General features: G+C 40.8%; 1 protein-coding gene across 2 annotated transcripts; it reads right to left on the bottom strand.

Annotated features, from left to right (window-relative positions):
- Nucleotides 1-139: 139 nt before the first annotated feature.
- MYBL1 (MYB proto-oncogene like 1) lies at nucleotides 140-26,616 on the bottom strand. 2 transcript variants are annotated; one of them, XM_075270485.1, is made up of 16 exons: nucleotides 26,339-26,616; nucleotides 20,509-20,614; nucleotides 20,217-20,288; nucleotides 17,921-18,013; nucleotides 15,410-15,630; nucleotides 13,944-14,121; nucleotides 12,132-12,206; nucleotides 11,329-11,436; nucleotides 9,064-9,294; nucleotides 6,872-7,216; nucleotides 5,593-5,738; nucleotides 4,725-4,836; nucleotides 3,863-3,979; nucleotides 3,672-3,773; nucleotides 2,830-3,006; nucleotides 140-464 (listed from the first exon to the last, which is right to left on the bottom strand). In XM_075270485.1, exons 1-16 carry the CDS (start codon nucleotides 26,356-26,358, stop codon nucleotides 333-335), a joined length of 2,235 nt encoding a protein of 744 aa, XP_075126586.1. In that variant the 5' UTR covers nucleotides 26,359-26,616; the 3' UTR covers nucleotides 140-332. The 2 variants fall into 2 exon arrangements, with proteins under 2 accessions (XP_075126586.1, XP_075126585.1); XM_075270484.1 differs by having other exon boundaries at nucleotides 9,064-9,291.
- Nucleotides 26,617-27,102: the final 486 nt, after the last annotated feature.

Here is a 27,102-nt window from a genome sequence, read left to right as displayed (position 1 = left end):
CAAATCTATAAGAAGCCCTTAAACTTCTCCCTTCTTTCAATCCACTCCTGGATTTGGCTCAAAAGACCACAGCAAAATCTGCAACAAAAATACTGCGTTTTCACAATGTGGGGCCTCAGCTTTACTGTTTTTGTTCTCCTGCGTGAACTTCTTGACTGTATAGATACCTGGTAGGCTTAAATCTGACTTTTATATAAAATGCTGCTATACTGTAGCCTTCATGCATAATACAGGCCGGCAAAACAAAGCATTGTCTTATTAACAGTTTGGAAAAGTCCTATTTTAGTGCACTTTTAGAGGGAAACTGGATTCACCAGTTAAATATCCTACATTCATAGAACTAGAGGTCTGGATGTAGAACTGGTGGACGGCTTGTAGGCATCAAGGTAACGTCTTGCTTGTTCCGTCATGATCAACTGGTCTTCAGTCTTTCCAAACACAACTGCTTCCCATTCATAGAAGGACTGAAAACAAATACAATGGTTTTAGGCATTTTCTACAGTCATCGTACATTTGTATTATAGCACATGGACACATATAATTATATATATACACACACACATATATACACATACATATATATACACACACACACACACACAGTAGAAAAGAATCAAGGCATAGGCAATTCTTGGTCCTCTTGATCTCAGATAAGATACTGGAAGTTATCACATTAGGTACAAACTATAGTTGGGATAAGGGCTCTGGAATCGGAAGGCCAAATTACCGATTCCGACTCCTTCACAAAAGACTTAGAGCCATGGACTGTCAGAAACAGTAAAGACTCTATCATTTATTAAAAAGCCAGTGAATGGTTATTAAACTAAATATGTATCTAATTAATGATCTAATATTACTAATTGTATAATATAAATAAACATATTTATGATTTTATTTTGAAGCCAAAGTCTTACTCCACATTCCTGGTTGGTACATATGATCCATTGATAGGATTGAGGGACACAGCTATTATGGTCAAGAACTCCCCAACTGAAAGCAGTCGATTGTTAGAAATTATATCCATTTACATAGATCTGTTAATAATTAGTACTCTGAAGGTCCATGGGACAACAAAGATGGGAAGGACCAGAAGCCATCGTTCCTATGACGGGGTTGTAGCTATAGGGAGTGCAGAGGTTGCACTGTGCCCTTTTGCTTACGGGGCCTTAAGTCTTTAGGACAACAATATACTACTATTCTAAATGGCAGAAGGTAGGTAAGAGCTCTATTACAGATTTAGGGACCCAGGAGGTTCATATTATGGTTCTGCCTATGAACATCAGTTTCCGATCAGTCACCTTGTTGCCTGCGCTATATGATGATGAACATATTATTTGTCCTTATACAGTTTGCAATCGTCACTGTTTACACTGGACACAAACAATGATTTATGGCCCTGCATAAAAAAATGCAATCACCTGTTTGCTCATTTGTCACGTGATAGCAGGTTCCATTATATAGGTCAGTTATCAGGAACAACCGTTCCTAGGAATCTGAGAAAGGATATGGTGTGTGGTTCATACATGCCAACTTAGAGCACAGGGGAGCTAAGAAAGCACCTGGTATTTGCACTACGCAGTTATTGTGAACTGGAGGGTTGCAAGAAATCCATCCAAAAAGTGCCTTTAGCCGTTGGGTTCACTTTCAAGGTCAAAAGACAAGAGATCCCAGAGATTGGCGGGAGAAATGAAGTGATAAAAGGGGATTTCTCTTTACAGCTAGCTAAACTAATACAGCACATCTGCTTCCTAAAAGAAAAGGTAATCCCCAGTGGCTGCAGCTGAGGTTCAGGGGGAAAGTTGTTTCATTACATAATACTCATCTATAGAGCAGCCTGTATGGATAAGCCGTATGTAAATAATTGCTCAGGCCCAGAGATTAGCAATCTGCATAAGCAAGATTGTTAAATCAGGTTAAAGTAATTGCAGAAAATTGGTTGATTCTTCCCTCCAGAGGGATTGGCTTATTTTACTTGGGTGCATGAACAAAGATTCCTTATCAGTAATAATGAAAGCAGATACATGAATGCCTTGTAGATCGCACATCTTTATACCGCCATGATGTGGGAGCTGAGCTGCAGTATTGCACCATGGCTAGTACACAGTGTACAAAGAACTCCGCTACCAGCTCTGGACACAGTGTAGGTCAAGTGCCAGAGGCTAAAGAGAACAGTATATTGGCGAGAATGCTGCGTAACCAATCCACCTAAGGGTAGGTCATATATAAAAGCAAAGTTATACTAGATACTGAACTGATGGTAACTAAAACTGGTAACACCCAGCTGTCAATTTAGTCTTAAACTTTTACACGTATTAACAGCAATAGTATATGGCAAAGACACAACATGCTCCAAAAGTGTTATTTCATTGTTGAAACACATATTTATACAAATAGCCATGTCAGGAGTGATGACAGGTCCTCTTTAAAGAAAAACTGGTCATACACATTAGGTGTATTGGATAACCCTACCAAATTTGATGGGTTCAGCCAACCATCTAAAGTGTACTAGGACCTTCCAACATTACCCTGACAGCAGATATCAGGGGAGATAATTTTCGGGTAGTTAGAGGTCATCTGTCTAATCCTTTTGTCCTCAGAGAGATAGACAATCTGCTAGTGCATAAGACCGGCAGGGTCTCCCCATCCACCCCTTCAGCGCACACGCGTTGCACAGCCATGTCAAGCATAGATGTGTGGGAATATCAGGGAAGATAGCTGTCAGCAGGATGACCATTCATCGGATAGGCTGCTTATGTACTCGAAACATACAGGGTGAAAGGAGTTAGCTGATGTGTGCACCAGCCAGTATATGCCATTGAGGTAACTTACCTGGTCAAGTCTTTCCAATTTTACTTTTTTGAAGTCAGTGTTTGGCTTCTTCCTGGAAAGTACATTATGTCCATGTTTTTCAGGACTATATGAGCATCTCCAGTCGTCACTTCGTGCCATTGGTGGTGTTACAGAAGATGCAGAAAGACTATTCTCAGTTTTAATTTCATGTTCATTCTTTAAAGTTAAAAAGAAAATAAAAAGATTATTACATATATCCCCCTTAAGGATTTAGAAATGTAAACCGTAATAGAATTCCCAAACTCCTTTTCCCAATTTTTTTCCTGGACATTTCAGAAAAAAACAAAACAAAAAACACCAGCATGCATGAAAATAAATAAAAAAATAAATTGATGTAATAGTTGCCTACAACACATATAACTCATATGACCACATCAGTAGCATCTATTGTAAACCAATATTCACAATAATTTGCACAACCCCATGCCATTTTGTAACCCTTAAAGTGCTGTATATGTGATTTTGTAAAATTTTGTTTTGAGTTAAAGAAGCTCAACTCGCCTTAACAAATGCTTATTAACATTTTAGGATGTCACTGAGGCACAACAACTCAGGTTGTCCAACTATGAACCACAGCTGAGGGCTGCTATCAAGGGGCAGCTCTAACTATGGCAGTCCTATTCCACACATGTATCACAAGCCACTGATGGCAGACAAATGGGAACCCTAGCACTTACAATAACAGAGGCCCCCAAGTTCCTCATGTAAATAACCTATGGGACTTTCAGTAAAGCTCTCTCCAGCCGGCAGAAAAAGGAAAACTTTTGATAACCGGCTGTTTTTAAGTAAAGACATGAGACCCCAGACCCATTACTACATACCTGCAAGTTAGGAGTGTCTTCAGCTAAAAGCTGGGTACCCAAATCTTTGTCCCAAACATCAAGAATCAATGATTTTCGGACCTTTTTAACAGAAGAAACATGCTAGAAATAAAAAGATAGGATTAACATTTGGAAAAATGTTGCTAAAGCCTAAGTCATAAACAGAAAATCTATAAATGTGTGTATTGTACCTGTTTTTCTGCCTTATAAGCAGGTTCATCATCTTCCTCTTTAACAAAAATATCTTTACCGGTTTCTTGCTTTAGTACCTCACGGATATCTTCTTCAAGGTAAGCAAGAGGCTGTGACTGAAAATATACAAATTCCATCTCAGTTTACAAATACATGAAGTAAGCATCCCATGTTCTTACAAATGTTCCCGTCTATACAAGTGCAGCAAGCAGGAAAGCTACAAGTTTCTACGAGTCAATGGCAGGCAAACACGATGAAAGTCAATCCAACCCTCTCCGCATCTAATGTGCTCTTCATTTTTCCCTGACAGCAGATCAGGGAAAGCAGAGTCAGGCATCTTGGATTTTCTCTTCGGTAATACTTGATTTGTATGGGAAATAAACCACCACAAGAGATATCTAACAGCAGCTTATTCTACTGTATATACTCAAGTATAAGCCGACCTGAATATAAACCGAGGCCCCTAATTTCACCACATAAAAACTGGGAAAACTTATTGACTCGAGGAGAAGCCTGGAGGGGGGGGGGGGATGCAGTAGCTACTGGCTACTGCCGCATGCACAGTCAAGCTTAGAACACGTATATTGGGGAAAGTTGGGTGTGAATGAGGCACAATGAATATCTGAGGGTAAAGCCATAGCTAGATGTCTTATATACTTCATTCTATAGTTTAAAGGGGAGAAAACAAGAACATGAGACTGACTCCTTCTAACCAGTCTCTGCTCAGTCTAATTGACTGAGACCTCAACTAAGGTAATGGGCCTGGCAAAAAAACAAGCCAATATGTACAAACTGGGCAGCAAATAATGACCCCTGGGGGATTTAACTTCTGTAAATGTAATACATAATCTACATACATACCACTACTTTCAGTGGTCCATATTTTCTCTCCTGTGCGGCAAGAGCATTTTTAAAAGGGGTGGGTGTTCTGGGTGTTCCCAACAATGACCTCCTTATTGTAGGGGTACGAAATCTGTAAAATTTGAAGAAATATATAAATATACACATACAATGGAATGGACATAAGATTTTTTATAATTTAGAAATGAATTAAGACATGGCACTGGTAATAAGTAATTCATAATCGAAGCAAGTCACAAGAATGTAATGGCATCACACAATAGCCACTGACATTTAGAGCCGGCTTATCATTTTGACAGAAGGACAAAAGGTCTCGAATGACTGATGCAACTTTTGGCAATGGGTACGGTCGTGATCAGTAGCTACATGCCATGTATGGTACATCCCCCTTCATATGATAGCTTTGACTTGCCGTTTAGTATCAAACACACATGTTGGGGTAAATTAACTAATGGTCCAGAAATACAAGCTTTACATCAGATTTATTCCTGTTTTAGACCAAAAAAATGTAAAATTCCAGTTACATTGAGCGCTTCAGCTCCCAAATTGTGTTACCTACTTGAATGCCACCACTCTTGAGTTACATCACTGGCCTCTAGTCTAGTAGGCCGTGGCTAAAGCCTGGCTTGTCTTAACTACTGAGTAGTATTGGCATGAGCCACCTGGCATGCTGCATAGACATTTCTACAACTGCCAACCTCTCCAGTTGACAGTTGTCCTGCTGTTTGCCAAGGGTCTCATGCCAATGATGCTTGGTGGTCAAGTCAACTAAAGCAATTGCTTCACCTGAGGCCAGTACAGTACAGCAGGGTCTCTCTGGAATGACCACATTCAGGTAAATAACACAAAAAAACGCAGATCTACTTGCCCTATATTCTCCTTTTCCTTTTTAGGGGTTGTCTGTTTCCTCAGAGGAGTTGTAAGAATCTTCTGTCCACATATTGGAGTGGAGGTGTAGGGAGGATTTTCAATATTGAAATGTTCTTGAATATTCCCAGAGGAAATATTGAGAAACTAGAAGGGAAAAAAAAAAAAAGTTAATATTCAAATATATGTTGGAGATTAGAATTAGAGATCAGCGAGTACTAATCGAAACTCCCATTTCGTATAGCACGCACCCATAGGAATGAATAGATGCTGCTGGCACACAGGTGGTTAGGCCGCCGGCAAAGTCTGCGTGCCGGCCGCTTCTATTCATTCCTATGGGTGCGTGCTATTTGAAACGGCCGTTTCGAATAGTACTCGCTCATCTCTAATTGTAATGCTTTATCTGTCATTACCAAAATAGGTCTAGTCAATGGGAAGCACCCATCTTATTCTATGGTTAGAATAGCTTTCAGTTAAAAATTTCTGGATGCAAATAGCCAGTTTTACTGATGTAAAGATCTGATGTCATAAGTCCTATTAAATCCCACCTTGTCTTAGTTTACTTCCATTCAGTCAAAATGTGACCTCAGTAGTGGTGAATGAATGTATGGCAATGAAAACCCTATGACATATGTATGGACAAAATGGCAGATTCTGGCCATTTAGGCCACCAGTCATGTGAAAATTACAGCCAATAACTGCATAAAGATGGCCAAAGGCAGGAGTCTACCATAACTGGCAAAAAAACTGATTTGTCCTGTTGAAAATCTTGGCTGTGGTGTAAGTGGGTGATCGGCGGACTTTGGTTGATCATATGCCTTTGTACAAACTAGATGAATTTTTTTCCCTAAAATAGCCAGGTTAGCCAGATATGTTGATAGTGGAATTGTTCATACAATGGATCCCACCATCAATCAAAAGGCAGCATCATGGCAGACTTATGTGTATGACCAGCTTAAGAACCAACATAGGAGCACTAGAGTTTTTGGGGATTTACCACGTAGGTAAACGTTATGTTCATTTCACATTCTCAGCTTTTTAGTATATTTTTTCTTAATCCCAGACAACCCATTTAAATTTTTGGCTTCGATTTCTCCAGGCCAATGGTTTTGGAGTGCCAACATGCATGAAATTTCATGAACAAGTAGACCTCTCTACAGACCAAGGGACACATCTGCTTCATTACGCAATGAAAATTGCTGTGTTTAAGAAAGCATTTATTTACAAAGGAAGCAAAAAATAAGGAAATAAAGTAAAGTACAATCACTTGCTGTACCAACCTGTGATGGAGAGAAGGGAAGTGCTTTGACTGGAGTACTTTTAAGTACAGCATTGCTAGAATCAAACATTTCATGTCCTTTCATGCCAGGAGAAGGCCTGAATCGTAGTTTTTTCTTCCGCAGTATAGCTGGAGGCGTGCTGAACTTAGACATACTAGGTGAAGCAAATGCCACTTTATTTTCCACAGTTGCAGAATCCATATCCAGTAGCTCCAAAGTGCAGTTTAATGAATAATCCCGCGAACCTTCTTGCTGAACTGCAATGAGCTTTACTGGGTGAATTTTGGCAGGAGTGATCTCGATGGAAGCCTCAAAACTTGCAACATCGCTCCACGTGGGTTGGTCCTATTCAGATAATTATGGAATACATTTACGTACACATAAAATCTATGTAATAAACAAGATATACAATCAACAGATATCATGGTTACATACAGTACAGACCAAACATTTCTCATTCAAAGAGTTTTCTGTATTTTCATGACTATGACAATTGTAGATTCACACTGAAGGCATCAAAACTATGAATTAACACATGTGGAATTATATACTGAACAAAAAAGTGTGAAAAAAACCTGAAAATGTGTCTTATATGCTAGGTTCTTCAAAGTAGCCACCTTTTGCTTTGATTCCTGCTTTGCACACTCTTGGTATTCTCTTGATGAGCTTCAAGAGGTAGTCGCCGGAAATGGTTTTCACTTCACAGGTGTGCCCTGTCAGGTTTAATATGTGGGATTTCTTGCCTTATAAATGGGGTAGGGGCAATCAGTTGTGTTGTGCAGAAGTCAGGTGGATACACAGCTGATAGTCCTACTGAATAGACTGTTAGAATTTGTATTATGGCAAGAAAAAAGCAGCCAAGTGAAGAAAAACAAGTGGCCATCATTACTTTAAGAAATGAAGGTCAGTCAGTCCGAAAAAGTGGGAAAACTATGAAAGTGTCACCGACTGCAGTTGCAAAAACCATCAAGCGCTACCAAGAAACTGGCTCACATGAGGACCGCCCCAGGAAAGGAAGACCAAGAGTCACCTCTGCTGCGGAGGATAAGTTCATCCGAGTCACCAGCCTCAGAAATCGCAGGTTAACAGCAGCTCAGATTAGAGACCAGGTCAATGCCACACAGAGTTCTAGCAGCAGACACATCTCTACAACAACTGTTATAAGGAGACTTTGTGCAGCAGGCCTTCATGGTAAAATAGCTGCTAGAAAACCACTGCTAAGGACAGGCAACAAGCACAAGAGACCTGTTTGGGCTAAAGAACACAAGGAATGGACATTAGACTAGTGGAAATCTGTGCTTTGGTCTGATGAGTCCAAATTTGAGAACTTTGGTTCCAACCACCGTGTCTTTGTGCGACACAGAAAAGGTGAACAGATGGACTCTACATGCCTGGTTCCCACCATGAAGCATGGAGAAGGAGATGGTGTGATGGTGCTTTGCTGGTGACACTGTTGGGAATCTTGCAGTGGCATGCTATTCTATCTGGTTTGCGTTTATTTTTCAACAGGACAATGACCCCAAAACACACCTCCAGGCTGTGTAATGGCTATTTGACCAAGAAGGAGAGTGATGGGGTGCTACGCCAGATGGCCTGGCCTCCACAGTCACCAGACTTGAATCCAATCGAGATGGTTTGGGGTGAGCTACAGAGTGAAGGCAAAAGGGCCAACAAGTGCTAAGCATCTCTGGGAACTCCTTCAAGACTGTTGGAAGACCATTTCAGGTGACTACCTCTTGAAGCTCATCAAGAGAATGCAAAGCAGTAATCAAAGCAAAAGGTGGCTACTATGAAGAACCTAGAATATAAGACAGATTTTCAGTTTCTTCTTTTTTTTTTTTTTTTTTTTTTTTTTTTTTAAGTATACAATTCCACATGTTACTTCATAGTTTTGATGCCTTCAGTGTGAAGCTACAATTTTCATAGTCATGAAAATACAGAAAACTCTTTGAATGAGAAGGTGTGTCCAAACGTTTGGTCTGTACTGTAGCTAGATAGTACAAGCATGATGTTGATCCAGGAGAAGGCAACATTTCCAACTCGGAAAGGTAGCAATAGTAACTGGCAATTGTATCTGAGATCTGATAACCAACCAATGAACACTAAACACAAGCTCAGGACATAGCGTATCCATATCTCCTACCCTGCACATTGGCTATATAGAAAACAGAGTTTTATAAAATGCTACTCACAATTTCAATTTGATCAAATGGTTCACCGAATTCTGGAATGGCACCAAGTGCAGGTATTACAGCGTTGGATTCCACAGCCAATATATTCCTTGGAGAAGTCACTTGGCCTGTCACATTCTGTGTGTCGTCAATATTGTAGAACTCGCTGGTCTGTTCCTCTAGACTGTTTAGTGTATTGGACATGTCATCCACAACAATACTTTCAGACCAACTCGACAAGCTCTCAGTCTGCTGAAATAAATGTGTATATAGAAAAAGAAAAAACATAACTCAGCGATTACACATATTGTAGCTTTGGAAACATCCATTTTCCATATTTTTTTCTTCACCAGATTTTGTAATGTGTCTGCGCCTTATAAGTGGATATGGCACACTACTACTCTGATGCAAGTTACTCATGTTATAGCAGCCTTAAAGGGGTTGCCTAGGATTTGGACAAAGCACAAAGAAGGTAAAAACATAAAAATATCATACTCGTCTATACTCTGCACTCCAGTGTTTGCCATCAATGACCATTTGCTTACGTGCCATGCCTTCACTGCTGGAAATTCTGCCCGGCATGCCACCACTTAATCCAATAAGCAGTGGCTGGAAAGGACCTGCTGACATCACTGGATCCTTTCCTGCGGAACATGGTGCACAGGACCTTTGGTGGTGAAGGCACCCCAAACAGTCAGGTGAGTATTGCCTTTATGTTTCACCTTCCTAGGCCTCCTCCGATTTGTCCTCTTTAATAAGTAATACATTTTTCTGAACACAGTTTGCCATGTATCTGTGATAAATCTTCCGCAAAATCTACTTGTGCTACTTTAAGGCTAAGGCCAAATGTTACGGGAACGCAGCTTTTTTTTTTTTTGCAGATTGTGTTGCAGTTTTTTGAGCCAATGCCAGGAAAGGATTGAGCAGAAGGTAGAAGTAATAGAAGATTCCTTTATATTTCCTATTCCTTGTGAAACCATTCTTGGCTTTGGCTCAAAAAAAACCACAGCAAAATCTGCAAAAGAAAAAAAGCCGCGTTTCCACAACGTGGGGCCTTAGCTCAAAACTGGTCAAACATTTTGCCAGGCATTGCAAAGCGTAAAATCTGCAGGTCACTTTCCATTTAAACTTTTCTTCACACATTTTAGTTAACACTTGATAAAATCTCATCCACTTCACTGCTACCATACTAAGCTGTAAAATTTCGGCCCATAGCATATTTGCATTGGATACCGTAATCCTCCCCTCATAACAAACAAGTGAGAACTTTATACCCAAGAGCTTAGGCAGATATAATTTCATGTAAAACGTCTGACATGTTGACTGACCTCTCCCTGTCCTACGAGTAAAATCTAACCCGCACAATATATGCTGACTTTGATAAGCGCTTGCAGAACCTGAAGCAAAATTGTGCACCTGGAAAAACAGTTTTCCTAATAACACTTTACAACAAGTTGAAATATTTAATACTGCAGGGCTTCTACGAACAAGAAATCAAGCAAATAGGCGCCAAAACTTAGGAAGGGAATACAAATGGCCCAATACAGACAGAAGGCAACAAAGAGAAAGCGCAGGTTCTAAACACTAAGTTTAGATTTCTTTAATGAGCTCTAGAAATATAATACACAAGACTTAACCACATCAGTAGATGTGCTATAAACCAAGGGCGCATGGCTAGCTCGCAACTTAGGACTATCCTGTGCAGATTATAGTATGGGACAGTAGGTCGTTGGGAGGCAGGGACTCCTTGCAGCATAGACAACTGGCCAACACAAGGACTAAGGTGAAGCTGGCCAACACAAGGACTGAGTTTCATGGCCAAAACTCCTTCGTGTGAATACGCCCTAAAACAAGTGCTTTACAAAAACACAACGGTATACAACTGTTTCCGGAGAGCACAGCCCACCTTAAAATCAGGTAATATTAAGATAGTTACTCTGATCAAGAACATTTAGCACTTATTCACTGGACAGCCAGTGCTGCGCTATGGGGTAGGATTCCTTTATTAGTGGGGGCGTCTGGGTTAGGAAGTTCCCAATCTTTTAGACGATCAACTTTGCAGCCAGGACAACCTCTTCACATCACTTTGGGTATTTTTATTTTTGCCGTTTGATTAAAGCTGGACCTTAAATACTACAAACTGCACGGTCTGACAACTTCAACGTACATATATTATATCCCTACTGTACAATAACAATATATTACTCCTGTCGTCAATTGTAAGGAAAATAAAACAGCACGCAATAGAGAGAGGAGTATAGAAAAAGAGTCAAACGGCCTTCTTACAGATGGCACTCTTTTCCTTCCGACTTCATTCTCAGCTGACATAAGCAGCAGTTCAAGTTCCTTTATCCGTTTTTCCTTATCAGGGTCATCCACATCAACAAAGGGCTGCTGAGAGGCATGTAAAAGAACCAGAGAAGAAGGGAAACAATAGTCAAGGAGAGAGTAGAAAGAAGAAGATCCACAAGGTGGTAGTTTAGAAAAGTGCAGCATAATGGAGGTGATCAGTAGATAAAAGCCAGCCTATGCTGCTCTGCAATATACAGTATGATAACACATGAGTACATCTGTATATGAGCCAACACATGTACACATTTCGATTTTGAGTATTTCATGGGACAATATATTAAAAATGACCTAATATGTCATAAATACATACAAAATTACATTGATAAAGACCAAGATCTTGGACTATCAAAAAAAGGATTGATACAGGGCTTGGGCCCCTTTAGTACCACTCATAGCCTTCTTATCCGGAAAATCAGGCCTTTGTATGAATCTACTACATACTAGAAAATGACATTGGTTGAGTAATTAAGGTTCATTTAAGGCTTATCTCTAATAAACAATAATAAAGTTCTAATTTCCAAAAGGACAACCAATATGGCGACAAGCTCCTATACAGACTCATTGTATAGAAATTGAGGTCTATACGGTAATGAAGATGAAACTGAATAAAATGTATGGAAATCTACAATTCTATGGCTACTACATTAGAACCTGCTTTCTGCATACGGGTATATCATATTTCTGGTCTTGTCTAGTCTGGATACGTATATATAGGCTATTTGTACAGTAATCTTTACCTGAACGAAAGCATAAGAGTTCTGAGAAGTTTCGATGCGGCTGTCGTCAGAAGACATGTACTGGTAACCTGGAATCTGAGGACAGAGAACAAACAAGGCATTTATCGTCTGACACCGTACAATAAATCATTGAATAAACATGAGTTACACATCTCTCTGGCCTGGAAAATGGTTTGCCAGGAGTACTCGCTCTCTCTCAGAAATTCTGTAGTTCTAGTTCAGCCAGTGACTGAGAAAAGTAATTCATTGATATTCATGACACAAACCTGACCCAGAGACCTCAGAACAGGAAAACACAATAGGGCAGATTTATTATTACACTATACCAGATTTCTGGTGTAAAACAGTCATAGTCCGCAAGTTTGGGACTTTCTAAACGCCAGTTGTGACGTGAATTGTTGCAACGGGCATTATTGAGCCACTCACGCCATTAGACACCCCCCTCCCCCGACTGACATGTTAATCCTGCTCTCAGGGGTGCTGATAACCTATAGTAGGAAGCCCCCTCCATCCAAAATGCCTTAGATGCTGCAGTCACCATTTACTAAATTTACTACAGCAGCTAAAGGGTTAAACACCTTAAGAACTAGGGACAGTGCCAATTCCTGGTGCATAGAGTTCAGCTCCAAGTAGATACCTCCATAGTGTGGAAGTTAAAGGGGCATTCAGAGTAAGTAGCCAGCTGAGTGCACAACTGTGGCGGAATAAGGTCCACTAGCGACCCACATAAAGTCTATAAGTCTGTCAAAAAAAAATAAAATAAATATATATATAAATAAATATATATATATATATATATATATATATATATATATATATATATATATATATATATATTATATATTTCTCCATTATTTCCACTATATTAATGTACCCTTTATATAGCCAGACACCCTCTTTGTATTTTTGCAGTGTTCTCCTATGAAGACCATTCTCATGACGGACAGTTCACCATCTGGTTTTACTATAGAACATTTCTCAAGGACTTCAGCCAGTTTCTTGCAACTAACTGACCATTATACTTGGTGCTTGACAATAAGCTATAGTATGTTACAAACTAGGCCTCTGTTACATTACTCAAATGTCAGGTCATTATCCTGATTTTTTTTTTTAAACACATAAGGTTCTATGGATAAGAAGAGAAAAGATGAAGATCGAGTACTGAAATACTCTTAAAAACAAGTTAAAGAAAAGGAAACAATAAAGAACAGATGGAGTGTGAACAAGAACTGAGAAAGTCATGTCAAAGAGAACAAAAGAATTTTAAATGAGAAGTGGGTGGTCAACAAAGCAGTAGAGGCATGGAGGAGAATGATCATGAAATACACATATATTCATTTGAAGATCTTGTCAGGTTAGGACTAACTCAAACACAAGGAGTTTTAAGAGGATCGCTAAAAGAAGTATAGCTAAAAAGAGTATATTGGACTAAAGAGAACACAAATGGACCAGAGACATTGTCCCTAGAGACGGTAGCATAGAAAGGCAGAGCAGCTGAAGAAAATGGGTGATTCTTCCTGGGTGACAGTGATGGATGCCTGTATGAAGTAGTAGTGCAGAATGCCATATGGAGAGAGGAGCCTAGGGTGGAGGTCAACTACAAAGAGCATGCCGCAAGAAAGGAATGGAGTGGAGTGGACCGAGGAGACAAGTAATGAAGGCATCATCCATGATTCACTAAGAACTAGGGACATTGCCAATTCCTGGAGCATAGAGTTCAGCTCTAAGTAGATACCTCCATAGTGTGGAAGTTAAAGTGGCACTTTATACAGATGGAGAAAGTAAACATATGGAAACAGAAAGAACATTTACTTGAGACTGGACTGGCACATAGTACATGTTGTGTGCCTGCAGCTGAGCAAGTGCCGCGCACACTTTGTGATGGTGTTTTGAGGGGTGCTCCTTCTCAGTTAAATCCTGCAAATATCCCTCCTGTTCTACTTTGCGTTTCATAGTAGAATTCCAATGGTTTTTTATAGAATTATCAGTCCTAGACAAAAAAAAATAAAAAAAAATTATTGTATAAACAGTACATTCATAACATAAGCCAATACACACACATTATATAAAGTACAATGCATTCCTGAGCATGCCAACAACTACTGTGCAATCTGAATGCATGCAGGATTAAAATGCCGTCCGTCTTAAAGAGAAGCCAACTTGTCTTTTTTAATAAACAACTGTACTTCCTAATTCTAGAGCAGGTTTTCTTAGAACACTTTGCTATTCTGTTATTCTTCTTGTAAATGTATAAATAAATTGACTACTGAGTGTCAACCACTCCCCTTGTCAAAGGGGAGTGACCCTACAATATCTGGCTGTTGCCACCAGCTGGATGGTGTCAGACTCTGTAGAGACACAACTATTTTCACTACTGAGTGTCAACCACTCCCCTTGTCAATTTGGTTATACATTTAGAAGAGGGATAACAGAGTAATGGTACAATGCAGAGTCTAGGACAGGGGTCCTCAAACTTTTTCAACAGGGGGCCAGTTCACTGTCACTCAGACCATTGTAGGGCCAAAATATAGTTTAAAAAAAAATAATTAAGATTATACGCTCACCAGTAGCTTCCCTTCACAGTATTATACGCTCCACAGCAGCCCCCCCCCGCCACATAGTATTTTATGCTCCTCGGTACGCACCCCCACACAGTATTATATGTTCCTCAGTACACCCACCACACACACAGTATTATTTGTTCCTCAGTATGCCCCCCCACAGTATTATATATTCCTCAGTACACCCCCCCCACACACACAGTGCTATATGCTCTTCCTTATCCCCCCTTCCCTCCCCCCCACAATATTATATGCTCCACAGCAGCCCCCCCCACATAGTATTTTATGCTCCTCAGTACGCACCCCCCCCCCACAGTATTATATGTTCCTCAGTACACCACCCCACACACACAGTATTATTTGTACCTCAGTACGTCCCCCACACACACACAGTGCTATATGCTCCTCCGTACCCCCCCTTCCCTCCCCCCCCCCCACAATATTATATGCTCCCCAGCATTTGCACATACAACTGAAAGCAGCAATCATTCTCCAACGGGGAATCCTGTAACGAATTCTTCGTTAGGGAGCAATCTGGACGATGGCACGCAGGCCACATGCGGTGGACCGGAAAAATGTCCTCGACAGGGCACATGTTAAATTACAGGTCTAGTCTATGTGTAGTGAGACCAAGCAAAGTGAAGAACAACCTAAGAGATCTCCAGCTTGTTTTACTTAAAATAGTCAATACATCGTAGCTAAAAAACAGTTCTATACCTTCCTGGAAGTAATTTAGCAATTTCAGCCCATCGGTTTCCAAGTCTTTTATGAGCGTCATAGATTACACGGTCCTCTTCTAGTGTCCATGAAGACTTTTTCACCTCCGGGTTTAGGTGATTGTGCCATCGCTCTCTGCACTGTTTGCCAATTCTCCCTTTCAAATGCTTTGCAATAAGAGACCATCTTTTTGGGCCATATTTCTGAACCAATTCAATCACCTAACACACAGCAAGAGAAGACATGTCATTTACTCTAGCGGGCAGGTTTATCCTGGTGTGATGTCAGAGCTGCACTGCATGATTTGGACAATTTTTTTTTTTACCGTTGCTCCCTCCTCCCTCTCACAGCATACAGGCCCACACTGATTGAGAAATACTGCTGCAGTTTCTTTCCCTTCTACCCCTTGGATGTTAGATTTTTTATTTTTAGTGACCTAGGAGGGGGAGAGCATACACAGAGCAATGATGCTGGAAAGAAAGGAAAATGCCACTTTGCTCTAAAAAGATATTACATTATTTACAAGTATTCCTGTTTTGGGGGAAAACAAAGATAAATACACTAAGGGAGCGTTCACACTACCGTCGGTGTCCGACAGGTAGTGTCCGCTCCTAGTGTCCGCTCAAAATCTGGCACGCACATTAGGAGCGGACACTAGCTGTGTCCGTGACACCTGTCATTTATTTAAATGGGCATCGGGTGCGTTCTTTTTGCATGCAGGGTTTTTCTGTCAGCTTGAGAAGTCGGACATCTTCACTTGCGGACAGGGAAGGAAGGGCGCGGAGTGCAAAAGAACGAACCCGATGCCCATTTAAATAAATGACAGGTGTCACGGACACAGCTAGTGTCCGCTCCTAATGTCCGTGCCAGATTTTGAGCGGACACTAAGAGCGGACACGGACGGTAGTGTGAACGCCCCCTACGGTTTTCAGGAAGGTTAAGAGTCAATGTAAGATTTGTTTCAAGGAGCAGTTTTAAAGTCACTTTGGCTACAGTGTGTATTTGCATAACCCATGCTAAATTTATCAAATGTCGAATAAAGTTTAATGAATTTTGACACAGCTGTAAGTCTTCTACTTCGGCCCTAAGATGTTACTCTACTATCAACACTACCCCGTTAGTGAAATGAGATTTTAACAACTTTTGCATGATTTTAAAGTGTTGCAGTTGAGAATTATTAATTATTATTATTTATATAGCACCATTAATTCCATGGTGCTGTAAATTATTATATTAATTCCATGGTGCTGTACATTATTATATTAATTCCATGGTTATGTACATTATTATATTAATTCCATGGTTCTGTACATTATTATATTAATTCCATGGCGCTGTACATTTGAGGGTTTATATACAGTACATAAAATATACAAAGCAAATACAATACAAATAGTGACCAACTGGCACAGTGGGATACAGGGCCCTACCAGCAAAGGCTTACAATCTATGAGGGAAGAGGGATAGAGACCGAAGGTGAGGGTAGAGACTGTTCGGATGGTGGTGTGGAGACAGTAGTGTTATTGGAGGTTGTAGGCCTTCCTGAATAGGTGAGTCTTCAGGGCCTTCTTGAAGCCTGTGATTGTGGGGGTCAATCTTACATGTCTTGGTAAGAGTTCCATGTGGATGTATGGGGGATGCACAGGAGAAATCTTGGAGACTGTTGTGTGAGGAGCGGATGAGAGCAGAGCGGAGTAGGAGGTCATTGGAGGATCTGAGGTTACATGTGGGTAGCTGGAGATTAGATGAGAGACACAGTATATGGATGGGACTGGTCGTGGATGGTTTTGTATGTCAGCATTAGTATTTTGAACTCTATTCGCTGGACAACGGGTAGCCAGTGAAGGGGTTGGCAGAGGGGAGCACCTGATGAAGAAATGGGGGAGAGGTGTATTAAGTGAGCAGCATAGTTTAAGGCGGACTAAAGGGGGGGGGGGGGGTCGAGAGCATTTGCAGGGAGACCATGGAGAAGGGTGTTACAGTAATCTAAGCAGGAGATTATGAGAGCATGGACTAGCATCTTTGTAGTTTCTGGGCTGAGGAAGGAGCGAATTCGGTAGATGTTCTTGAGTTGGTGGCGGCAGGAGGTGTTGAGAGTTTGGATGTGTGACTTGAAGGATAGGTCGGAGTCCAGGGTTATCCCAAGGTAACGGACCCGTGGGACAGGGGTAAGTGTGGTTCCATTAACTTTGATAGATGGGTCAGGTACAAGGGCTATGCGAGGTGAGGTGAAAATGATGAACTCTGTTTTCGCCATGTTGATTGAGAAAGTGGGAGAAGAGAAAGTAGGCTACAGCCGCTAGACACTATGGCCAACAGAGAGGTAATGTCTGCTCCAATACATCATAGGTAAAGACAGCTAGACCAACAAGCCCACTTCCCCACCCTCAAATCTCTACTTTGCAACTTTTTTTTAACTCCAGAATTCTGGAGTACGGGGCTTGATAAAGCCCCCCCTTCCACAGAGATCCTAAATCAAGTCTAACAAGTCCTTATAGACATTTAAATTACCCTTTGATCCTCTTCTTTGGTCCAGGGTCCCTTCACAAGCTCAGGATTCAAAACCTTCTGCCATCGATGCTGACACTGAATATCTGACCGGTTCTAAAACAAGAAGAGTCTAATATATTAATGATACTGATGGCAATATAGCTACAGTAACACTGAGACAGGCCTATGTACTTAGAAGTGGAAATACCATTTGTATGAGAGTTTTATCTGGCATTACTTTCAAGTCGGATGATAAATATACCCGGTATATTACATCCTTCCCACAAACCTGTTTTACAAGTTCTAGCCTGCGGTGTGAGCTCATAGTCTGGGCACATGCCTGTCGGCACAGATCAATGAATGTTTGTCATTACATTATACAATGTGCCCTGCAGACGTATGACACAAGATAAGCCAACCACCCATGGCCTAGTTCCTCAGACAAACAGGACAGCCACCAAGCACAGATATTGCACAAGTGAATTTTCTTAAAAGGAAAGTAACGCCAGGAAGTGACCTATCGTTTAAATCACATTTTTATATTAAACATATTTTTAAAAATTTTTGGTGAGGCTTTTAAGTATCTGTGTAATTATTGTCATTATTATTATTATTATATTAAAACAGCCTAAAAAAATTAGCAATTCCAACATTTGCCACCAAGTCACTAAACCTGTCTCCCGGAGATGAACCATTGGCCATAGACACAATGATCTGGTACACACCCTGTTAACTTCTATGGGAGAGTTTTCTAGGCACGCTCTGTGACCTGGGCAAAGATCATTGTGCAGAGAGGGGAGCAGAAAAACTGTGAAATCACCCATAGTCACTGGTGGACTGCTGTACATAATAGCTAAATATACATGATAGCTGTGATCATTGGCATTCTGTTAGCATATTTAAGATAAGATAATCCTTTAATAGTCCCACAGTGGGGAAATTTCAGTATGTTACAGCAGCATAGTAATACAGATACAGGATAATACACAGTAATATATTACGGAAGTAGACACACATATGCTGAGAAGAGAAGATATACTAGGAGTCCATAGCAGCTAAGGAACAGACGAAGAAAGAAGGAAGACTTCATAGTCATAATCATTTAGTTCTCTGTGCGGAGTGATCTTCGCTTGGTCTGATGTAGATTTTAAAGCCTGGTCACAGTTGGAAGGAAGGACGTGCGATAGCGCTCCTTCTCACACTTGGGGTGAAGCAGACGGTCACTTACAGTGCTGCCAAGTCCCATCAAGGTCCCATACATGGGGTGGGATTTGTTCTCCCGCATGGTGCTCACCACAGACAGTATCCTTCTGTCACCCACCACCTGTACTGGGTCCAAGGGGCTCCCCAGGACAGAGCTGGCCCTTCTGTTCAGCCTGTCGAGTCTATTTCTGTCCCTGGTTGATATACTGCTCCCCCAGCAGGCCACACTGAAAAAGATGGCTGAAGCAACCACAGAGTAGAAGAAGGTCCTAAGAAGTCGCCCCTGGACTCCGAAGGCCCTCAGCCTCCTGAGCAGGTAGAGTCTGCTGTGGCCCTTTCTGTGCAGCGCCTCCAGGTGATCAGCCCAGTCTAGTTTATTATTGAGGAACACACCCAGGTACTTATAGGTCCTGACTATCTCAATACATGTTCCTTGGATCTCCACTGGGGTCGGAGCAATTCTCCGTTTACTAAAGTCCACCACCATCTCCTTGGTCTTCCCAGCATTAATCCTGAGGTGGTTCCGTTGACACCATTCAACAAAATCCCGGTTTAAGTCTCTGTATTCCCTATCGTCACGATCAGTGATAAGGCCTACTATAGAAGAGTCATCGGAGTACTTCTGTAAATAACAGCTGGATGAGTTGTGCCTAAAGTCAGCATTTATATGGCAATGATAGAAATTTAGCCTTAACCAGAACTGCAGGGCTTTTAGGATTTTTTTCAATTGATAACATTTTTCAATAAAATTTCTTTAATAAAAAAAATACTAAATGTAAAACTTGGCTTTAAAAAATAGGTCATTTTTTTTCGATGTATTCCCTCTAAGTATTGGAAGATATACGATCAATGACAGAAATTATATATATATATATATATATATATATATATATATATATATATATATATATATATACATACACACACACAGACTCTGGAGGAATCAGGTTTTGGCAGCCTTTGTAGAGCTTCCTTTAGATTGTCTGTAGGATAACCAGGAATTCAACACTGGTCAAGGTTTGCACAGCCAATGATACTGCATAATCCTATGGATACTCAGAATACTACCACCTGTACTGTGCCTGTTATTGCTGATGGTTTACAGAAAACGTACCATAAAATGACAAGCAACCAGAGCCCAGTCATCGGTCCCATGCTGTTCAACCAGTTTCTTCAATTTTTCATCCTGGGAAGAAAAGAAAAAAAAAAAAAAAATCTTCAATGAGAACGGACAATAAAAAGAAGAGATGCCACTGTATATACCTATAAGGCGGATTTATTGCAGAAATTGTTGCAAATATATTACTTATCCGAAGTCAGCTTGCAGAAATTATGTGCGTGGAGCAGAGAAAGGGCTCACCCCAGATGAATCTAACCCGAAGACATTAGGAAGATGTAAATAGTACCTCTTCTTTCGACCATTTCACTCTATTCCAGACTTTCTTTACAGTTTTCAGCACTGGGACCTCATAATCATGGTCTGCATAATGAAGATCATCCTCTTCGTCCTCACTGGAAACAGAGAAGAGAAAAATGTGAGTACAAATATATTTATGGAAGGGAATATCTGCCATAAGGAAGTCAAGGCACATGCTATGGGCCTAGCATAAGGTTGGGCTCAGCTCAGTTTAACCTCTTTAACATAGGACTCTCCGTCCTCCATTTGGAATGTCAAATTCATGAATCACATATAGCGCCACCTAATGGCTTCATTTCTTTTTGCCAACACTTGCGTTCACATATCATCATCATCGTGTTGACCTAGTTGTTTATGCCTGAGCCAGATACAATGACATTTACAAAACTCTGTCATCAGTTTCCTTCTGGTGTTTCTGTACCAGTCTGGATGATAAGTGCCAGACATGTGTGAACACAGCCCAAGTAGTTTAGAACAACTTTTTTCTTTACCCCAGTGTAACAGCATTAATTCTTCCCCACAGAGTGCTCATGTTAATAAACTTTACTTACAATACACAACTCAATTCCTTTACAATGTATCTCTAGTTTTATGACTCAAATTAAGAATTAGTGGTCAGCACACAGGGACCCTGCACACTGTATAATATAACACTGTTACAGTACACAGGTTGGGTAGAATAATAGGGAATACTCCATCACTAGCTTCCAGGTACGGCCCACATGTTTATAGATGATGCTTCCAAGTTGCTTGCAAGGCAACAGTTAATACTTTCACAATTATGCAACACAAGCTCCTCTGTCACTACAGGGCTTTATCCAATAAAGAGAGAGTCACATTTTCCAGAGTGCATTCCTTTGCTGTGAAGCCAAGGGTTTGGCCAGGGTTGTAGCGATGCCACGAGCAGGAAAGAAGCAGAAGATTCTCATTTTTATTTTCATTAAGAGTTAACATTCTATGCAGAGACTCACAAATTTATATTGTGGTATAGATATGCTATAAATATATATATATATATATATATATATATATATATATATATATATACACACACACACACATACACATATACACACTGTATATATTTATTTATTTTATATAAAATTTTTGTTAAGGCCTGAGTCTTGTTGATGATTCATGGCAGTGCATTCCCAGAAAAGGAGAGGCCATTGACCCCCCCCCCCCCCCATTCCTTAATTCCTGTAAAAGAAGGGCACTGCAGGTTGGTTCCCCTGCTCCTAGGTCACAATATTGTACTGCCTGTAAAGGGGAATCCCTGTGCTGCTTCATACTGCCTATGGAAACAAGAGGGAAGCCAACATGAGCTGTAGCCACATACAGATCTAAAAGCAATTGCAAAGGTTGCTACATGTTTAGCAACAAAAATATAATTGTGTGGATAATATAATATATACACAATCTAAATATTACATACACAATTGTAACTCATCTACACAGTGCACATCCTGACTGCGCCTCTTGGATGAGACTTGGCTGTATTTTGCCTGTACAAACATCCTAGGCACACACATGAATTATGCATAATAGCAGGGTTCCATTACACTGGGGTTTCTGCGGAATAGCTGCTAGTATGAAAGGATACGCTTTATGGTGGGTTATTGGAAGTGTGGAAACCAAGTCAAATAACTTTCCTACCACTGATAATCTGGATTAGAATGGGGAAACTAAATCCAATTACATGATGCGTCGCGACATAAGCTTTTCTGAAAGTGCTGTCAAGGAGAATATTGATATTTTTACTGGCTGAGGTCAAGGATGAGTTGGAGTCAGCTACACAATAGGTATGTATTAGGAGTCACTGCTACACATACAAGGTTCAAGATACCATATGTATGGATTTCTACGTATTGAACACAAAATATGTAAATAAGCTCAATAGGCCATAACGCAAAAACATTTTACCTGAAGGGTATGTGCATTTATTTGATATACCTCTTGGTTGGCATACACATATACACCAATAGATGTGGCCCATTTTACAACACTTATCTACCTTGTCGCCTTTTCAAGGTATATGCTAAAAGTGTACAAAAGATATAATAGATTTGGGTCACACCATAGTCACTTGCAGAAATTTGGATCATTTAACTGAGTTAATCTCTTTGCGGGTGATGTGACATTGAGTGACTATCATGTGGTAAGCGACTAAGGGCAAAAACCTTACAGAGGGCAATAGTAGCCAAATGTCACGCAAAAAACTGAGGTATTAACTGAGACATTGTGCAGCTGTTGGCAGTTGCAGGACGCTGGTTGGTAGTGGCAATGTGGGGTATGGCACCACCCTCATTATGTACATACACCAGCCAACCATAACATTAAGGCTACAGCCAACCTTAGCAAATCGCAGCTATAAAAGGCACCAAAAACACATTGCGCTTTTCTTCCTCTATTATGTCTATAGGGAAAACGCTTGCATTTCCACAAGTTAAATTGACATGCTGCGTTTTTTTTATTAAATGCATGTGGTTTTAACATTTCTGCTTTTTTTTTTCCTTATAGCAATATGTGGTTGGCAATAGACAGAATCTCAATTACTTTGCTGTTACTATAAAATGCATTGTTTTTTTCCTGCTGTGTTTGCACACTGTGGGGCCTTAGCCTAACACTACTGACAAGTGGAGTAAATAGCACTGTCTGTCTTTTGACAATGGCACCTGTCAAGGGTTAAGATATATTTGGAAAGCAAGTAAATACTCAGTTCTTGAAGTTCATGTGCTATAAGCAGGAAATATGGGCAAGCGTGAAGATCTAAGGAACTCTGTAATGGCTAAACTTATGGGTCAGAACATTGCCAAAAGGCAGACGCCAGTGTGCCCTGTTTAGAGTCATGGGCACCCAGGGCTCAATGATACACCAGGTAAATGACTGTTAGCCCATATGGCCTGATCTGAGCTACTGCAGCAAAAACCAAAGGAATAGTTGGATATTTCAACTTTAGTAGAGGTAAATGGAGAGTTGCAGACATCCTCAAATTACTTTCCACCTGGATGACAGCTTACTCACTTTTTAGGATTGGTTTTGAAAAGAAAAGTATAAGGCTAAAGTCCCATGGGACGATTCGAAGCGCTAAAGCGCAGTGTGTCCGTGCTACGGTTTTAAACGCAAAGTGGGCATGAAATTCGCATGAATCCCAGCCACTTCGCAGTTACCGTTTCCGACGCAGGCAAATCGCAGCTTTTCCGGCCCGTGGGGCCCCAGCTTAAGTCCCACAATTAGGACCTGCGAGAACATGGCATGGGCAAGGTGGACCAAGCATGTAGAGAGATGTGCACCTCAAGGATCTGTCTGTCTTATGAAATGCTCATTGCCATGACTTAGAGGCAGAAGTAGCATCTCTCAGACATTTATGGCATAACGACAGGATGCCATAGGTGGGAGTACACCATTAAGGATAAGGACACACTTAGAAAAGTGTACATAATACTGTACATAATACTAAGCCGGTGCTTTCAAAGTTATAACTGACCAGTGTATTATATCCTATAGTTTCTGCAATATCCCTCCGTAAAGGCAAGCATTGCCAAGAGTCAAATACAGACAACTTCTACGCAAGAATAAATAAAGTACACTTAAGTTATGCATATATTTAACATACAACTAAGGCCTATCAAAACTCCATTACAAGCTATTAGAAAAGGCCACTTGTATAGGGGCCACACGGTGGCTCAGTGGTTAGCACTGTAGCCTTGCAGCCCTGGTGTTCAAATGCTGCCAATAGCAAAAAAACATCTGCAAAGAGGTAGCATGTACTCCCCGTGTTTGCATGGATTTCCATCCCATATACCAAAAAAGTCAAACTGATAGGGAAATAAAAATGTAGATTGTGAGCCCTGTATGGGGCTCACAATCTACATTTATAAAAAAAAAAAAAAAAAAAAAAAAAGCCATTTGTATAGCAGATCCTATCATGCTGAAGATATTGGCCTGGATAATGGAAATGTAACTGTATGTAATCATACAAACTAGTTTCAGAAATAAAATATCTAAAATTCATTTTGTATCACCCTTGATCCATAGAAAACTGATGAGAATAATACTGAAAATTCTAAACTCAATATTATCAGATGTTTCAGCCACAATATTTATAATGTCATTGCCAACTCCTACACAAACTGTAACCCAAACACACAGTAAACTGGACAAACAATGATACATTTATTCTATGTGCCAAAACTCCAAAAAAAAAAAAAGAGAAACAAAAACTGTAAGATGTGCATTGCAACAAAGTATCAGGTAATGTGAATGGGCACAATAGGCACAATGCCCTCATTGTGCAGGGCACTGATGCCATATATCATGTTTATCCCATGTTTATAGCAGCATAGAATAATTTGCTTAACTAAAATATTTACGTACAGCTGTAGAAGGGAGCAGCAAAGCATCAAAATGAGGAACAATATTGAACTACAGCCACACAGTATGTAAATATGAGGTCCAGCAGATGGCAGAGACGGAGGACTTCACACAATGCACAGGGGGCACCTAAGCACACACCAATCCTGCACACATGTATCACACTCTATGCCGCTATCTCTGGTACATGGATGAGCCACATGACACCAGCATCACATACTGAAGCCAAAGACTTGGACTTCAGGCAGCAGGTGACTGACACCAAGATGTATATAGTGACTGCAAGGGTTAATGGGGGCTGTTAATGGGCAAATGTGGAAGGGTAAAGCAGACAGACAAGTAGATCTAGAGTATGATACAGATGTTATAAGAGTCATAGGTAGATCGATATATTATATATGATAGACAGATCACTATATACGGTATGAGAAATATTATAAAAGGCATCTGAGATATATGTATCTCCGATATAATATCTGACATACATAGATATAGAGTGCTATAGATATATGTGACATACATAGATATAGAGTGCTATAGATATATCTGACATAGATAGATAGATAGATAGATAGATAGATAGATAGATAGATAGATAGATAGATAGATAGTATATCTGAAATATATAGACAGAAGGATAGATATGAAATCTGACAGGCAAAGATAAATATATCTGAGATAATAGATGGATACATATTATATCATAATGGATAAATATTATATCTCAGATACATAGACTGTTAAACATAGATATAATTTCTGAGATAAATAAATAGATATTAAAACTGAAAGACAGATATATCGGAGATACATAGGGATTAGATAGGCGATATAAAGATATCTATATCTGATATATAGTCAGAACTATGAATACATGTGTCATTATCTATGAGAATGATAAGCAGGTGTATTAGATATAGTAGACATAGCTAGACTGATATATAGAATAGACAGACATTATAGAGGATATGTGCCATATAAATATTATTATATACATAGGAAATATATAAAATATGGATGACAGTAAAATATATATTATATATTATATACACACACACACATAAACATACACACACAGCTTTTATGGCATCTCCTATTGGCATGCACATGCCGGCCCTCTATACAGCGATGCCCACACTGGAGCGGGTACAGTTGGCACCAGCAGGAGACGCATTTCATTCACCATCTTCATTTGCACCACTGCCTAGAAACCCGCGGTTTTCCAGCTGCCGCAGATGAACTACTAATCCCAGCATGCTGTCAATCTGAGATTCGTGTACGTGTGGCTGTCACGGAGGAACAATAACTCCCATCATGTTGTGCCCGGCACTTTGCAGGCAGTAGGGGGCATCAGGCTGTATTTGCCATACACCCATGGGCAGCACAGTCACCGGCCAGACCTGTCAGCCTCGGCGCTGGCCGGATCCGGAGGATGCGGTTCTTACCTGCGGGATCGTCCAGCCATTCTGTATAGTGTGAACAGTACTACAGCAAGACTTTGCCAAAAAGTTTCGCGACAGGTGCCAGGCAGGGCACAGGCGTCATGTCAGGGGCTCCCGTCCCCCAATACTTGTCCCTTCACTTCTCCGTGCCCGAGCAATACCAAACTACGCACGTTAATAACGGCTATAATGTCTCGCTCTCCCCCTGCCCCGAGCCCTATGCTGGTCCCGGGCACACACTCTCACCAGCGCCGCTGACATGGGGGCGTGGCGTCCCAGGCAACCGAACACCATCGGCCAATAGAAAGTCATATAGAAAGGGGTGGTACCAAAAAACATACAGAGGGAGGGGAGAGATGGTATAAAAAGGGGCGGGGCTTGGTCACTTGAATCCAGGGCTTTTCCCGCGTTGCCTTTATCTGGGCTAGGTGGGCTGGACATGCGCGGTGCGGCCTCTAGGACTGCGCTGTATCATGTGTGCCTGCTGACAACACGGGGGCGCACTGCTCGTATGGGCTGTACAGAGGGGAGAGCGCGGGACTCTCATTCAATAATAGACTTGGCTGGATGCGGAACACGTGACAAGGGGGAGGTACTGGCTGTCAGATTGCGGGGCGGGGCTATGGTGGGAGGAGCCGGGGAACCACAGCTGTCACTCACTGATAGCTGGTTTTTCCCCTGGCTGGGTCTATAGGAGGTTCCACGTCTGCAAATGTCAGGGACTGGTCTGTAAACACGTTATGTAAAGCCTCAAGCCTCCGATCACT

Source organism: Leptodactylus fuscus, chromosome 4 (assembly GCF_031893055.1).
Source record: "Leptodactylus fuscus isolate aLepFus1 chromosome 4, aLepFus1.hap2, whole genome shotgun sequence".
In the NCBI taxonomy this organism is placed as follows: domain Eukaryota; kingdom Metazoa; phylum Chordata; class Amphibia; order Anura; family Leptodactylidae; genus Leptodactylus; species Leptodactylus fuscus.
Note: the sequence above shows the minus strand (reverse complement) of the source record. Positions and strands in the feature narration are given on the sequence as shown.

Coding starts and splice junctions, on each gene's coding strand:
- MYBL1 (XM_075270485.1), bottom strand. CDS start 26,358: ATGGCTGGACGATCCCGCAG. Junction 18,014..20,216: donor TGGTTGCTTGTCATTTTATG/GTACGTTTTCTG, acceptor TTCTTGTTTTAG/AACCGGTCAGATATTCAGTG. Junction 3,774..3,862: donor CTTATAAGGCAGAAAAACAG/GTACAATACACA, acceptor TTTTATTTCTAG/CATGTTTCTTCTGTTAAAAA.